This window comes from Phymastichus coffea, unplaced genomic scaffold, assembly GCF_024137745.1.
Source record: "Phymastichus coffea isolate CEN01 unplaced genomic scaffold, Cenicafe_Pcof_1.1 PCOF00209, whole genome shotgun sequence".
Lineage (NCBI taxonomy): Eukaryota > Metazoa > Arthropoda > Insecta > Hymenoptera > Eulophidae > Phymastichus > Phymastichus coffea.
Window position 1 is genome coordinate 117,085 of NW_026707020.1, and position 16,029 is coordinate 133,113.

General features: G+C 50.6%; 2 protein-coding genes across 10 annotated transcripts; one reads left to right on the forward strand and one right to left on the reverse strand.

Moving 5' to 3' along the window:
- Nucleotides 1-21: 21 nt before the first annotated feature.
- On the reverse strand, nucleotides 22-6,490 carry LOC131674052 (uncharacterized). Of its 5 annotated transcripts, none has more exons than XM_058952513.1 (9): nucleotides 4,418-4,512; nucleotides 3,202-3,469; nucleotides 2,509-2,654; nucleotides 2,285-2,429; nucleotides 1,687-2,194; nucleotides 1,466-1,593; nucleotides 1,277-1,409; nucleotides 660-1,203; nucleotides 22-526 (listed from the first exon to the last, which is right to left on the reverse strand). In XM_058952513.1, exons 2-9 carry the CDS (start codon nucleotides 3,293-3,295, stop codon nucleotides 377-379), a joined length of 1,848 nt encoding a protein of 615 aa, XP_058808496.1. In that variant the 5' UTR covers nucleotides 3,296-3,469; nucleotides 4,418-4,512; the 3' UTR covers nucleotides 22-376. The 5 variants fall into 5 exon arrangements, with proteins under 5 accessions (XP_058808496.1, XP_058808495.1, XP_058808498.1 ...); XM_058952512.1 differs by lacking the exon at nucleotides 4,418-4,512 and adding an exon at nucleotides 3,536-3,704; XM_058952515.1 differs by lacking the exons at nucleotides 3,202-3,469; nucleotides 4,418-4,512 and adding an exon at nucleotides 6,341-6,490.
- A 2,092-nt stretch (nucleotides 6,491-8,582) lies between these two features.
- On the forward strand, nucleotides 8,583-14,701 carry LOC131674053 (heme transporter FLVCR2). Of its 5 annotated transcripts, none has more exons than XR_009302772.1 (10): nucleotides 8,878-9,082; nucleotides 9,798-10,024; nucleotides 10,146-10,367; nucleotides 10,438-10,662; nucleotides 11,347-11,488; nucleotides 11,578-11,783; nucleotides 11,860-11,963; nucleotides 12,033-12,143; nucleotides 12,225-12,544; nucleotides 12,665-14,701. XR_009302772.1 is itself a non-coding variant. In XM_058952518.1 (9 exons), exons 2-9 carry the CDS (start codon nucleotides 9,965-9,967, stop codon nucleotides 12,484-12,486), a joined length of 1,332 nt encoding a protein of 443 aa, XP_058808501.1. In that variant the 5' UTR covers nucleotides 8,583-8,802; nucleotides 9,798-9,964; the 3' UTR covers nucleotides 12,487-14,701. The 5 variants fall into 5 exon arrangements, 3 of the variants coding, with proteins under 3 accessions (XP_058808501.1, XP_058808500.1, XP_058808502.1); XR_009302771.1 differs by having other exon boundaries at nucleotides 12,674-14,701; XM_058952518.1 differs by lacking the exon at nucleotides 8,878-9,082 and adding an exon at nucleotides 8,583-8,802 and having other exon boundaries at nucleotides 12,225-14,701.
- Nucleotides 14,702-16,029: the final 1,328 nt, after the last annotated feature.

The window sequence follows — 16,029 nt, forward strand, 5'->3', positions numbered from 1 at the left end:
ACAGAAACAATTAGGTTTCCGATCGAGTATTCACAAACTTTATTGAACACGACTACGCTGATCATAATAACATACAACTCCATTGCAGATACAATATAAGCATTTTATCAACAATTCATCGTGTACATCCAATCTAAAATAATTGCAGTCTCTTGTCTCGGCACTATCCATTAATTTGATTCGTAAATTTGTTCACGATATAACTTTCTTGCGTTACAGGGATAAACGTACTGCGAGCTTCTTTCAAATCAAATAAAAAATGACGAAGCCAGGCATACACGATGCAACGTTTATATTTACATATAGAAACCATTCGTTCTCGCTCTATTGCTCATTGACGCATTCATTCGCGTTTCAGCAATCAGACGCAATCTCCTCAGCGCAATCCTTCTCGAAATTCTTTCGAAAGCGATCTAGCCGTCAAACTATGCAAATGCAGGGGTGGAGCCGACTGCTGCGCAGTCCTTTCTACTCGCTTGAGTTTGGGCTGCTGCTGCTGCTGCTGCGAGTCGCCGTCGCTCCGGTCCTAAATGGACAAAGGAGAGAATGCAATTGATACATTATAGGCACATCGATCGACATGGTCGCAAACGGTTTTAGTTATCCGCCACGGCACGCGCGTGTCAATTGTTAATCGACTCGTTCGGGAGGGCCTTTACCTTTGGCTTGGTCGCTGTCGCTGCCACCGGCGCCGCACCCGTGGCGGCTCTCTGCTTCTGGCTGAAAACCTCGACGAGCTTTTTCACGGACGGCAGCGATATCGCCTGATCGCGCGCGCGGCCGCCCGAGCCGGCGCAATCGGCTTCATTGATCGTCGCATCGTTCCTCGTCACTTGGATCGCATGGCCGTCGCTGCGCTTCGATTTGCCCGATGTATTTTTAGCCGCGTCTTCTGCGGCGCGCGCCACGTCATTGCCTCCCGATCCTCTCGGGCTCGGCCTTCCAGCCAACGGCGGCTGCCTGCACCTGGGGATCTGGTCTTCCTTCGGTCGCGTGACCATCGCAGTATCCGTGTTCTCGCAATCGATGACAATTGACTGGCCGGCGGCAGCTGATCTGCTCTCGGCAGTCGTCACTGGAGCATCGTTATCGCAGCGTGCACTAGACTTTTCAGGCGGTAAGTCCATCGTCTCGAACTGGATGCCGTCGGCAACGACTGCTCTTGCGTTGTCCAGTCCGTTTGTTCGCGCCATTCCGAAGAGGCTTGCCGGCAAAAGTCACACGCACAGTCAGGCACGCGACCAGGAGAACATTCGCCGCTTGCACGTCCCCTTACCTGGAGCCACTGGAATACCTCGGAGCGCGACTCCGCTCCGCGAGCCTCCTCTGCAGATTCTCCTCGCTGTAGGGATTGTTCTCCATTGGCGCCGCAGTTTGCCACTTGCGGTGCTCGCGATCGGCGATCGTACCTGCATCGTCAACAGTCTCGTTCCTCGTTTTCATCGCAGCTTGGTCGAGTACTCACCCGGCCTCGGCGGCGAAGTCAAGCGAGAGTCTGCAGCCGAGCATGGAACGCCGTCGTCGCCGCCGCCCATGGTGCAGCTCCGAGCCGCGTGACGCGCCTCGACGAACAGCTCGCTTCTGTAGCGCGACCTGCGGAGAGAGACGTTGCGTCGCAGTCTTAAATGCGGAGCCGCGGTCCGAGCCGAGAGCGCGCGGGTCGGCCATGAAAAACAGAGCGGGTACCTGTTGTCGGCCGGCTCGTGATCGGCCAGGCCCTCGCGGCCGGCTGGCCGGTCGTCGTCCGGCGAGCTCGCCTGGCCGTTCGCGGTTGGTTGGTCTGGCCTGCCGGCGGCCAAACCCAAGTTTTCGCCATGGTGTTTCGATCTGCCGTCTATAAATACGCGACTGCGTTGGTCGTAGATATATTTAGCCGTCGCGCTGTCGGCCTCCCTCCTCGCCATCCCGTCAGAGTCGTCGGAGCCGTCGGAGCCGTCGGAGAGGTCGGACAGGTCGGACAGGTCGGAGATCTCGTCGACGTCCTGATCGCCGATCATCGCGCGACATTTCGCGCTCGTGCTCGGCACGAACATCGAGACAGGTTTGAACGAGACGCCAGCCGTGTCCTCGCGCGCGCTGCTCTCCTTCTTTCTGCGAAACAACCAGTTCTCCGTCCACGACTCGGTGTACGTTAAGATGTCGCCGTCGTCCCAGCGGTGCTCGTCTATTTCTCGCCACAGCGAGTCTTCCGTATCTGCAAAAGAAAATACAATGCGCGCGACGTGCTTCCTTGTTCGTCGAGGCGTCGTATTAAAAAGGGCACGCGTGCGAGCACTGTACGTACTTTTTAATTTGCGATCTACGATATCTACCCCAGCCTCGGGGAATGGCACTCGGCGCAAGCTATTATCGTCGAAGCGCAGCCAACCAGTCGCATCCTCGACGATCTCGAATGTCGTCGTGGTCGACTCCTCGACTTTTTCCTCAATCTGGCCGGATAAATCAGCGTGCAATGGAAATGTCATCGCATCGATCGGTCGGACAATTTATATATATACATATATATACCTTGATCGTCGTCTCTGACCCACATATCGAGCAAACATACTTAGGACTAGATCGACTACATTCCATATTAGTCACATCGACAGACGATGTTTGCGAATCTCTGGGCTTATCAGATTGCTCGGATCGCTCGTCCTGCGCTGCTGCATCTGCAAAATGCGTAAGCGTGTAACGACTCCGAGCTAATTCGCTCTCGGCGCGTCTCGCTGACCACATTGCGCGTTGTGCCCTTTTTTCTTTCTCTTGACGACTGGTCTTTCTGGAGGCCACGCGTGCGCGCCTACGACGTCGGCTCGAGACGAATCTCAGCTCTGAAACACTGATCCTCGATCGTAGGGCGCGCGGAGCACCCTGCCCGACCCTTGCCCGCCGAGCACGGGCTTTTTATAGGTGACGACACTCCGAATTGCGCGACACGCGCGCGCCAGAGGTCAAGGCCTCGCGCTCCCCCCTCCCCCTTTTAATAAGTGATGCAGCTCGCCGGAGCGCAGGTATTTTCGACCAGCGCGACATCGAGCTTCCAGGCCAGCCATTCGCTTCGTACGTGATTTTACCGAATCGGAGGCTCGGTAAAGCCTCTTATGCGGCTTCGAAGAAAATTAAACGATCGCGTTTTACATGTACGCAATTCGTACAGCTTGTAAATGACGTTGCTAAAGTACGCCTGACTTCTACATAAGTTCATTGGCAGATTACCGTCTTTCTTCATCGCCGCCACCAAGTACAAGAAGGAGACGACGAGCAGTCCTCCAATTAGAACCAGCATCTCTCTTCCGTGATCGTGTGCCATTTACCGACGGTTAATTTGCACAAACTCGGTCGATCATCCTCGATCGAATGACCATCGTTTCTCGCTCGCGACCCTTAGCCCATTAGTAAACTTTTTGAGATGCGTTGCTCCAAACCTTTCTCTCTCTCTCTCTCTCTCTCTCTCGTCACTTTTTGCCCCCAGACGGAGAGGGTACTGGAAGAGGAGTGCCTAATCAATTTCCGATAAAAATGTAAATGACGATAGAACGAGCGAACTAACGAGGAAAGTGCAACTGGGATGAAGCGCACCGAAGCACAATGGATTCGAGGCTGGCCAGCAGCCTCGAGGGAGGGCAGAAGAAGCAGAAAAAGATGACGATGACGCGCGAAATTAAATTTCGAAGGCTGCCTCGCGCCAATGCTACACCGGCACGGCATGGAAAAGCAGTGAGCAAGGTAACGTTAATTTTATATATCGCGACGGCATCCTTTCGCTAGGTAAAACGCCGCGTATTTCGCCTGCTTCGAGAATCGTGGAATGTGCGCGTGTGCAGAAATCGGTCCCCTCTCTCACACTGGACGGCTTATGTCGAAAGACGAGCTCTCTACCTCTCCAACATCCCGTATATGATTTTTCTTTTTTTTTCTTCTTCTTCTTCATTTAGGTGCGTTGAGCAAAAGTCGATTGCGCAGCGGCGGCCTTTGCGAGCACGGTTGAGCAAAGCGATTAAGAGATCTACGCAAACGCTCGCGCGCGCGTTACGGCTGCGGCGAGTGGCGACGTCGTGAAAAGCTTATTGTCGCCAACGGCAAAGAATCGTCGGACGGGAAATCTATTGTAGCTCGAACGATCGCCGATTGCGCTTACGTCACTGCACGCTCGTTATCTCGCGATACGCGTATGCGTGCGGCGCGATAGCGGTCGACATTTCTTCATTTTTTTTTCTCGATAAGCTCGTAGTTGCGATTACGTAACGATGGCTCGCGAGTACGGCGAGTGCGGTTATTTAAACGACCCGTCCCGCGAAAAGAAAAAAAAATGAGCAATAAAGCAAGAACCGCGTGCGTGCGGAAAGCGTGTCACTCGCGAAACGATCGCACGCGCACATCCACATGCACACGCATGCACACACACACACACACACACATAGTTTTTCATAACCATCGAGCTCTGCCTCTCTTTAACAAACACAATAGCTGTATAAAGTACGCCACTTTCTAAAAACAGAAAAAAGAAAACAAGCAGCAGCAGCAGCACTTGGCAAGCAACTACATCGTGCAATTTGACAAATGAGACTTTTGCACCTTATATGACTGACGGGCGTACGAGTCGCGGTTTCAAGGCTTCCCTTCTTGTTATCTCGCGCTGTCTTCGGCGCGCGCATGCGCTATTTTGAAGAATTAAAAAGAAAAAAGAAAAGAAAACGAGCGACAGAGACAGAGAGCGCGAGCTATAACACACGCCGCTTCTATTTCTCGCGCAATGCCTAATAGTTGCGAGAGCTTTGGACTAACGTATCTGTGTCGAGTGTGTACGCTTTTAACGCGCACCACTGTGTGCGCGCACACACTCGCGGCACCTCTTATCTGCTTGTCTTATCTGATATACACCGTGCCGTTGTTTCTCACCGACAAACTACCATGTTTTTTTCTCTTTTTGTTATTCTTACGCCGCGCCGTCACAGCGTGAGAGAGAAAGGGGGGAGGGGGGCCGAGATTGCAAACGAAAGCTGTCATCGGCATAGGAAAAAACTATTGATTCTCGAGCGAGACTGCGCTGCTTTATTACGCGAGTAGATCAGCGCGAAAGAGTGGTCCGCGCCTCGATTCTTGTCTTCGGGGCAGTGAAAGTAGGAGAAAAATGCACTTTACCTGCTGCATAATAGCGAGCGGCCGTCGGTCGCGCGCTGCGGTAATTAACGCGACCAACGGCGGCGGCGACGGCGGCGGCGGCGGCTGAAATGGAGCGGCACTCGCCGCGGCCTGCGAAATGCGACGGTGACGCTCGGGCGAGATTGGAAGCTCGCGGAACGAAATAATTGACGACGCAGCGAGCCAGCGAGAGCCGCAACGAGCGGGCAATCGCATTGACCTATATAGCCCGAGCAGCGCCAGCCGAACAATCGTCGATCCGCGTAGTTTGGAGCGTCGCTCGCGGGGGCTGCGCCTTGCGCCCTGCTGCGGCCCGGCGGCCGCCCGCGGAGCGGACGCGCCCGACGAGCGAGTGCTGCGACAGCGAGAGCGGCGGCTCAGGCATCGTCGCCGGCCTCGAGGAGCAGCGCGCCGGCCGGGTCTCGCTGCTGCTCGCCGTAGCTCTGCTCGTCCTCGCCGCGCTCGTACTCGTAGCTGGCCACCTTGACCAGCACCACCTCGATGGTTATCAGGAAGAACAGCACCATGAACGTGGCCAGGTTGTAGCGCTCCTGGGCCGTGACGACGCGGTCGCTCTCGGCGAACAGCGAGCCGAAGGTGGCGCCGATCAGCGACATGTCGGCCGGTCGCGCGCTCGGGTGGGCATCGCCGAGGCTCGCGGTCACGCGCACATGGCACACTCGCGCGACCGCACTGCGGCAGGCGCCGCCGACGTCGTTGCCGAAGGTGTCGCGCGCGGCTGGCCGTCCAGCGGGGGAGCGCGCGCGATCGCTCGCCGATCGAAAGTAAAACGCGAGCTGGCGCGCGAGCTGGCGTGCGAGCTGAAAGTTGCGCTCGGCGCGGCGACGCCGTGGTAGGAGTCGCGCTCGCGCCGCGCGTTCTCTTATGTCATAAGGACTCGCGCGCCGCGCCGTTAGACCGGTTTCTCGCGCTCGAAGCGCAGCCGCGCACGCCGTTCCTCGATTGCTTTTTACTTTCACTCCCCGGCCGCGGCCGCTCGGTTTTTTCCTCCATTGTAATAGGTCAGTCGCACCGCCGCGGCGTTACGCGAGCGCGCCGGCCTGGTGGCTCGGCGGCGCGGCCGATCCGGGTCACCGGTCGGCTCCGCGCGGCTTGCGAAACGCCACTTGTCGCCGTTCCGTCGCGTCTCCGGGGGTTGAGCTTCGCGCCGATTTTCGCGTGCCCCGCTCGAGCAAAAGTGCCACACACTCACCAGCGGCGGCCGACTGCTCGTCGGTCGCGTCGACGCCTCTCGTGTCGCGCGCGCGTCGTCAGCGCGGCCAATCTCCTCGTGCTCATCCTCGGGAGTCCTGCGCCGTTCGGTTTGGGTTCTCGCTCGCGCGGCTTGTTACCCGAAGTGGCTCGTACGACCGACTGCACGGCACAGCGCCGGCGATTCTTTTTTTCGCTTGTTCCGCCGGCAACAATGAAAAGGTGCCTCTCAAGCTCGAGTGACTCGCCTGCCCCTCTGCGCATAGGCGCGCGTGCGCCCACCAACTGGCACGCGATATAGTTTCCGGTTTCCCTTTTGTCGCCGACACCTGACACAGAGAGGGAGAGAGCGAGCCACAACGTACACGTTGTACGGCGTATCCTCTGACGCGCCGAGTGCTAGACCGTTTAACTGGTTTTTTGTCGGAATCGGCTTTCCTGCACGCCCAAGCGAAAGCGCCCGTTCTCGTTGAACGATCGATAACGATGCCCAAATGCACTTGGAGTATCGTCGTCGTTGTTTGGGTCCCGCCGATTTCGATTCGTTCACTCGGAAGACGTCATTGTTCGAGAATGTCTTTCGCAAATAAATTTATCGTCGGCGAATGTCATTCGACGGATCGATTGCAACTATCCAATTGCCATTCGTGACATTTTCAAAAGCGGATTAGCAATCAGCCAAACATACACATCGAATGAATAGTTGGAATTAGCATGGAACGATAATTGTCGTACGAAGCTCTGATCTGCGGGCGAATGTCGAGTCTTTTGTTCGGCGGTGCAGGTCGGATGCACGCGAAAAGCCACACCGCGGGCTCGCGCCAAAATAACTCGGCACCTTTATCAATTAAGCCGATGCGCATGCAGGTTCGTCGGCGGGCACGGCGGAACGAGCAATCGCGCCTCGTCGTCTCACGGCGCAGAGATCGACCGATCCGCTCGACGGTTGCGTTGTACGCACAATATCGAGTCAGCGAGAACCGACGAATTTTTGCGTAATAACAATTGTCCTCGAGATCATAAAGATGTGTCCACGCTCGCGCAGTTAACGATCTTGCGCACCGTCGCAATCTCCAGCGTGCCGGCTGTTTGCCCGGGCTATCGACACGTATTATCTGTGCCAATACACGCAGCGTACACACGGTGCGTGTAATCAAAATATAATCTGTTGCACAGATACCTCGCGAATAGTTGTAAAAGACCACGCGGTGAGCGTATAAAAGCGCCGGTCGGCGTGTCAGCTCGTTACAATTGTTACTCCGCCTGCCGCGAGGATATACCGTCGCTCTTCTCCAAGGGGAGTGCATCTCTCTCTCTCTCTTTCTCTCTCTCTCTCTCGCCCTTCTTTCGAACGGTCCACCATGACATCCGCCATCGTTAACGTTATTTCGTCCGTAAGTAAGTCTTTCCGAAGCAATATTTATTTGATTTTATCTAGAGTCGTCGTTCTTTTCCAAATGCTGCTTGTTCGCGGCTTTGTTGCACGTTCAGCTGTTGACAAGCTCAGCACAATTGGCTTCGGCGGCTTGCAATGAAAAAGTCTCTCTCTCAAAAAGAAAAGAAAAAAAAACACTCAGGAGCTTGCAGCGAATGGTCGTCGCTTGGTATTCCGCTTTTCATGCGCGCGCGCGTGGGGAGGGTCGTCGAATACAGTCAATTTAATAAGACGCTTTTCGCAATCCCTCTCCTCGATCTCTACTCTGCTTCTCATTCAGCAATACGCGCAAGTGCAATCGATCTCCCGCGAGTTCTCGTCCCAAGTGCCTACCACGCTCGAGATAGCGCGAAGGTCGCAACGCTCGCGCGTTTTCTTCTCGCCCGAGCGAACCGTGCATCGATTAGCGCGGTCTGCAGAAACGCAATGACAAAGCGTCGAACGCGGAAAATTCGCGCGAACGAAACGAAAAAGACCGCACTGTCGTTCGCGATGAGTCAGACGGTCGGCGGTGTCGCGCGCGCGCACTTCGGGAGATGGCCAACGAAAGCGAGAGAGCAAGACCCCGGAGAGGCGCGGACGAGCGGCCGAGAGAGGAGTCCCTTATCGGAATCGTCGCGGCGCGGCAGCCGCAAAAGCTCGCGGCGCGCGCATGTGCGCCGATGCAAATAAAGCACGCACGGGCGGCGCGCTCGCGGCGTCCGACGTGTAGCCAGCGTCGGCGCATCTCGCGGCGTGTGCACGCGGGCTGATAAGGCGCGAGGCGCACGCAGCAGGTCCGCGCGCGGACACGAGGCGGCGAGCGCGCTTGTGTGCGTGCGCGTTCCGCTGCGCCGACGGGCATGTCAGTGCTCTTGGGCGAGGAAGACGCGCGCAGCTTTCGCGCGTCGGACTATCAGCGGCAGACGAGGCCGTGGCGCGCGCCAGTCGCTGCTTTGCCATCGGAGGAGGAGGAACAGCGGCGGCGGCGGCGACGGCGGCAGCGGTGACGGCGTGCTGGCACGGAGAGGATCGATACGCGGGCCGAAGTGTGTGTGTGTGTGTGTGTGTGTGTGTGTGTGTGTGTGTGTGTGTGCGCGCGCGCGCGCGATGCGAGTGCGAACGAAAACGGGCCCCCCCCCGGAAATCGTGGATCGTTAGAACGCGTGCGCGCACGTGGTTCGCAGCAGCCAGCCAGCCAGCCGAGCTCCTTTCGCGCGGCCGGACGAACAATCCCAGACGAGCGAGGCGCTCAGTATCAGTGCGAGCCGAGCGCCCCGAGGGTCAGCACCCACGCCACTCTCGTCCTTGCCTTCCCCTTTGCGCGCGGTAAGTGCCTCGCTCGTACGTCTGTGCACGCGTCGGAGCCGCTGCTGCGACCGATCGCCGCGACAGATTTCGGCAGATTTGTGCGCGAACCAGTCGACTCGAGGCGGTTTCTCTCGGCGATAAGGAATCTGATCGCGCGGCATCGACGCGAAATTCAGAGCTCGCGCGCGACCGACAATAACGCCGAGCGAGCGGCTCAACGAGGCGCCAGCTCTGCCTCGGACGTTTCCAATTCAACGCGGATCGCCGTAGGAAGAAGATTCACTCGGCGCGCTGCGAAGGCTCACGGCTTCGCTCTCGCCGCGCGCCGAGGTAAATTCAATTGGCTTCCCGCTTGGGGAAAGTTCGGAGCGCCCCGTCGAGTCGGAATTCCGTCGCAGTGTTCGCGCGCGCTACGGCGGGTCGTTAAGTATGCCGATGTCGAATTCCCAACGGCGATGAAAACACTCTTTGAACGCGTGATCGCTGACGCCGAGGAAATTGGAAACTAATGCGCGCGCGCGCTCTGCATAATTAACGCTGCCTTTTCTCCGAAGAGTGCAGATGTTTTACAGTTTGTTGAATAAGGTCACCGGCGCGTCTATCGGTCGTCACTCAACCATCTTTATCTCTCCGCGTCTGTCTGCGCGTCTCCCAACAAAGAAACGCATCGCGCGCTCACGTGAAATCCGCGCCTCCCGACGAAGAGACGAGCGTTTGCCCTTCTATTTTGCAGATTCGAGCGAAAGTTGGGTGCCAAAAGTAGGCAGAAAAACACTTGTGCGATTATGCCGGGAGTTAGAGATTGAGGGGTACGCGTTGAGTTTGAACTTGCTCGAGCGTTGGTCGTTTGAATATAGATAACCCTCGAGCAACGGTAGGAGGCGTCCCCTTAGCGCAACGATGGTCAAAGGTTCCTCGGATTACGTCAAGGCCGTCGAAGGTGGCTTGCCACCCACGCAGGTACACGTGTATTTTATTTTTCTCTTGGCCGCGGCGTGACAGCGAAAAGAACGACGGCGATCGACGGCAAACGCAGACCCAGGCAGTGACACGATTCTTTCTCGTCGTCGACAATTGGCAGGCGATCGAGACGAAAATCTACGCGCGGCGATGGCTGGTGCTGGGCATATTCGTGCTGTACAGCGCGAGCAACTCGATGCAGTGGATCCAGTACAGCATCATCTCCAACCTGATAGTGCAGTACTACGACGTGCTGAACTTCTCGGTCGAGATGACGAGCATGATCTATATGATCACTTACATCCCGTTCATCTTCCCGGCCAGCTACTTCCTCGACAGATTCGTAAGTTGTGCTCGCGCTGGCAATCGAATCACGGCCGTCAAACGAGAGCTTGGCTTTTCCATCGGAACAGGGTCTGAGGTACGCGGCTCTGCTGGGCGCCCTGGGCACGTGCGTCGGCAGCTGGATCAAGGTGGTGAGCGTCAGTCCCAACAAGTTTTGGATAGGGTTCGCTGGCCACACCGTCGTGGCGGTCAGCCAGACGTTCATCCTGTCGGTGCCGGCGCGCCTGGCCGCCGTCTGGTTTGGACCCGACCAAGTCAGCAGCGCCTGCAGCATCGGGGTCTTTGGCAATCAGGTACGCGAGCTCCTTGTCGATTTCAGTCCCTTGAGTTCCAGACCGGACGAGCGTACGTTCCCAAGCGCTTGTCGCTAGAGCGACAAATGCCTATTTTCTCTTCTCTTGCGTATGAAGTTCCACCACTGACTGTTCCATTAGATAGAACGAGAGAGAGAGAGTCGCTAAAACGAGCGCGGTTCTAAGTGTTAATCGATGACGAGCTCGGAGCGCATCTGAAATTATAATTTGATTTTAATTTTGGAACATATACACGAGCATTCCAGAGAAGAAAAGATAGAGAGAGGAGAGAGAGAGAGCGGGACGGCAATATTCGAGTACGCGTCAGTAAAATGAGCGCGCTTCCAAGCGTTAATCGATCACGGGCTGGAAGTGCATCTGAAATTATAATTCGATTTTAATTTGGGAACACGTAGACGAGCGTTCCAGAGAAGAAAAGAAAAGAAAAAGGGAGAGGGAAACGACATTTCCGGGGCTATAATGGGGGTTGTCCCGTACATGAGCGCTGATTAACCGTGTAAACTACGTCCCTCATCGGTTTAGATGAGAAGATTAGCCTGTTAAGCGGTCTTGCGCGTCCCGTCGCCAGCCGAACGCGGACCGCTGGCACGGCGAGCGACGATTTAAAAAGCGATTTAAAAAGCGACTTAAAACGGGCCGCGACTTTTCGGGCGCTGTTCGCAGCTGGGTATCGCCATTGGCTTTCTCTTCCCTCCGATGCTCGTGCCCGACAGCAAGGACAACGGCGTGATCGGGCAAGGTCTGCAGCTCATGTTCTACATCGTGGCCATCTGCACCTCCGTCATTCTTCTGCTGTTGATATTGTGTGAGTGAAGCCGAATTTCGGCCGTCGACGAATACTCGCGGCTCTTGGTCTCCAACGAGAGAGCTTTAAATTGAATTTCGCCTCGGCAGTTTTCAAGGATAAGCCCCCACTACCGCCCAGTCCCGCGCAAGCCGTGCAAAGGGAGTCCGAGGCGTCGGAGAGCTTTTTCCTCTCGATCAAGCGGCTCGTCACCAATTCCGGCTATTTGCTGCTTTTGCTCAGCTACGCCGTGAACGTTGGCATCTTTTACGCCATCAGCACTCTGCTCAACAACATCGTCTTGACGCACTTCCCGGTAAGTCGATTGCCTCGGCCCTGGCCCTCTTTTCACGAGTCTCCTCCAACTTCTTTTCTTTGCTCGCTCTCGGAAGGGTCACACCATGGATGCTGGCAGAATTGGACTGACGATCGTGTGCGCTGGCATGCTGGGCTCGGTGGTCTGTGGAGTGATTCTAGACAAGACGCACAGATTCAAGTGAGTACACGAGCCGGAGGCGACGGGGAGTCGCTTGTATGAGATTTTCAATCCGCCTGGCATTCGCAGGGAGACGACTCTTGGCGTTTACGTGTTTTCATTTTTGGGCATGATACTGTTCACCTTCACGCTCGATGTCGGTTCGATCGTCGTCGTTTACGTGACTGCCGGCCTGCTCGGGTACGTTGACCGGGACAGACAGAGAGGGAGAGGGACGAATATCACGTAACGGCGAGTGTTCTTTTTTTTATTTCCCGACAGATTCTTCATGACCGGATACTTGCCAGTGGGCTTCGAGTTCGCCGCCGAGCTGACCTACCCGGAGCCAGAAGGCACATCGGCTGGCTTGCTGAACGCCACGGTACAAATCTTCGGCGTCGCGTTTACGATGCTGTACGGGCAATTGATCGACTTATGGGGAGACTACTACGCGAATATCGCTCAGTGCGTTGTGCTGTTCGTCGGTATTATACTCACCTCCATCATACCGAACGATCTCAGAAGACAGAACGCCAAGTTCTAATCGTCGCCGAGTCCTCGAACACGGCAATCTGTCTTTTTTTCTCTTATTTTACTTTAAGGTAATCTAGTCATAATAACGCGCCACGAGCGTTCTTTGTTTCTTCCCGTTTTTCTCTATTTCTTTCCCTCTTTGTTTCTTTTTTCTACCAAGCCATTGCCATTGTTTCACGAGTCTCTAGTTTTTTTAGCCAAGATGCTTGTCAACGCCAGCGTCAGCGGTACAACTTCGCGTGGCCAAAACGCCGATGATTCTCGACGGACCATCCTACTATGTACGCAACGCGAGCCGCCGCGAGTAACGACGCGTACAGGATAAATGTATATTTTGAATAATAGGAATGCTCTGCTCTTCTTGATTGTCACGGGCGCGGACGCGCGTGTCTGATAAATTTGCGTCGCTTGCCACGACACGCGGAGCGGCATTTTACAACGCGATCATCGCGAGCGAGCGAGGAAGTCGTTTTTCATATGTCTTATTACATAGACGAGCTGCAATAGCTGCATGAGCATTTTTCAACGGGATATATTTATTAATTTACTCGCGATGTATGCCGAAGCATTTAGTGATCAGCGAAGAGGATCCACACCTGAATAGGATTATATGGTGTATATATACATACATGCATACATACGTATGCGATTGTTATCATACTTTAATATTTATATGTAATAATATGTGAACGGAATAATCTAACGAGACAATAATTAACGATTGTAATGGATGCGCGGCATATTATGGATCAATCTACTGAATTCCGAAAGTTTTTAAATTTCCAGAAAAAGAAAGCAACTTTGTCCGAATAACTTTCACTTAATCTAATAACCGATGCATGCCTTGCATATTTTATTCTGTTTTATTCGATGAGGTATCGATAAGCAGTATGTATTCACGATTTAATAAACAGTGGATACACATTGCTCGTAAGTGCTCTTCCCAAAATGCCTATTAAATAAACGGACAATATCTTGATTTTCTCAATGGGAAATGTATTAATCCTAAGTAAAATTTAAGAAATGGAACATGATGCGCTGTTGAACTTTGTGTTAAAGTACAAAAAGAAAAAAAGAATAGAGGAAAAAGTAACGTTGAATGGTGCTACGAAGTATACGTTGAGTATACAATTGAATTTTAAGTAAATAATATGTGTGCTATTATATGGCTCTTAAGTGTTACAATTTTAAGAGATAACGTTTTGCTGTTTTAAATATCCGTTCGAGATGAGAGACAAATTCGAATATATGAAAAATAGGTCAATTTGTGATCTAACTGTGATCGCATATATGTGAAATGATAATATTCAATATCGATATGAATAATGTTATTTAATGTAATAATTGAAAGAGAAATTTTGAATTTAGAAAACTGTTTTAGATAACAATGTTGGCGGAAAGTTACGTGGATTTATTCGCGCACGTAGGCTGTAAACTACGTATTCCTAGCCAACCACTCTTTAATATGTAATATATGGCTCATTAGAATACGATTTTTATCATGAAATTATGTGGAAGACAATATTTTTGCTTGTTACGAACTGTAAGCCCTTAAGATATTTCTATATACAAGTATTTGCAATGTATTTACAATCTGTGACATCGAATAATTTTAAGAAACGGAAAAGTATAAAAAAGTATCAATTTAAAGTTAAACTTCAAAACGATTATAATCGTGATTTTTGCTATTCCTGTTACGATGATTTATGGAATACCAAAAAGGATGTGACCTCTAATATCTCAAGAAAATTTACTGCTAAAATTACATATCTTGTTGAATATCGTATCAAAGTGTTTTAGAGAAATAATTAATTGTAATCGGATTTAATACCGTTGATATTTCAATGACTGATTTCAATTATATCAGATTTTCGTTTGGCGGGACCATACGCAAGTATTATAAGTGAGTCTAAAAAAGTCTAATTGGCCTAATATAATTTATAATACTCGGATTGAAAGTACGTGCGAAGTACTACGGTCAAATTAAACAATAAAGCCTAGAGTATCTCATGAAAAACAATTAGCTGAAAATTATATCATTTCAAAATGTTTTGTAGCTTCATACCTTGATTTTCAATGCTGAAAGTTATAACTATGGTCCATAGAGCTAAAAAATGTTGCCACATGAAAAATATTTTTGATAGAAAATGCCTTTCCAACTAGTTACATTGTTCACGAAAGTGCGTCCGTGCATGTGCATTTGTTGTACTTGTATTGTTGTTACACGCATGTGTATATATATATATATATATATATATATATATATATATATATATATATATATATGAGAGTATTGCGATAACTGTTAATCATAGAGTGTTTATAGAGGTGAAATATATTAAAACTATTTTCAAGATAGATTATACGATAAAAAATTCTATTGTAAATGTAATCACGAATATAAACAATAAAGTATTACAAATTTAATAGTTTTTCTTTTCATACCCACAGTATCACTTTTGTCGCTTGGGAAGTTGTTTTAAAATAGTAAACAAAAACAAATGATTTAATATTTTGGTCTGTTGAGTTGTATTGAAATTTCACGAGGTTATTTAACTAAATTTTTGTTAACACATTGTCATATTATCAAATTCAAATACAAAAAAATTATAGAACAGTTCATTCAAAGTGAATGATGATTGAAAATTATTTATCGATCCTTTGTGTAAGTTTTTTTTAAGAAATTTTGTAGAAAGTTTTTTATGCAAAGGTAAAGTGTTTTACATTGTTTTTTACAGATGATCTTCAGCATGGTCGAATTTATATTGCTCGTAACACTGAGCGGCGTTTTATTAACGATTTCAATGTTTCTTAATTTATTGTTATTTACTTTAACGATAGCGAACCCGTTGTTCTTAGCCATTATACGACAACTCGGAAAAATTATAATTGTAAGTAATAAAATTAAACACGGAAAAATTTGACTATTAACTGAAATTATACATTTTTGTTAAACGCAGACGTTCAAGTTGCGTGTGTTGTTTCAATGATACATTCATATGAAGCGTTGCTTATTCCTATCTCTAGTAATGACCTACTTATGATATGTAAAAATGATATAACTTTTCGTTGTTTTAGTACTTGATGCACTTGACAATTATCTATGCTCGGAGTATACTGTTATCAGTGAAATGCTCTCAGGTCGAATCATCTATACCACCGAATATACTGCAAGAACATATCATAACTGTGGAGACCTAAGGAGTGGAAAAGCGTTTTTTAATACACTCATAACCTAAGAAGATTTGGCAAAATAAAAATACAGCAATTAAAATTTATTTCCTAATATTTTAGGAAGAAATTTGATTGAAAAAATGAGTACAGTGCAGTTAATTTGTTCTCAAACAAAAATATTGAATACGAAAAATTGTAAATAACGTAAAAAATGAAATAACAAACTTCAAATTATTTGCTTGAAATATATGATAAAAATGAAATAACACAAATGAATTACTGTTCTTTGCACTTCAAAGGTGCAGAATGATAATCAAGAAAAAGGAAAACAAAAGGAATGTATACACGCAGAAAAAAAGTCAGGCTATCAATTGTTTTC

Coding starts and splice junctions, on each gene's coding strand:
- LOC131674053 (XM_058952518.1), top strand. CDS start 9,965: ATGGTCAAAGGTTCCTCGGATTACGTCAAGGCCGTCGAAGGTGGCTTG. Junction 11,489..11,577: donor TCTTCTGCTGTTGATATTGT/GTGAGTGAAGCC, acceptor TCGCCTCGGCAG/TTTTCAAGGATAAGCCCCCA. Junction 12,144..12,224: donor GTGACTGCCGGCCTGCTCGG/GTACGTTGACCG, acceptor ATTTCCCGACAG/ATTCTTCATGACCGGATACT.
- LOC131674052 (XM_058952513.1), bottom strand. CDS start 3,295: ATGGCACACGATCACGGAAGAGAGATGCTGGTTCTAATTGGAGGACTG. Junction 2,655..3,201: donor GGCGGCGATGAAGAAAGACG/GTAATCTGCCAA, acceptor CGCATTTTGCAG/ATGCAGCAGCGCAGGACGAG. Junction 527..659: donor CGACAGCGACCAAGCCAAAG/GTAAAGGCCCTC, acceptor TTGTCCATTTAG/GACCGGAGCGACGGCGACTC.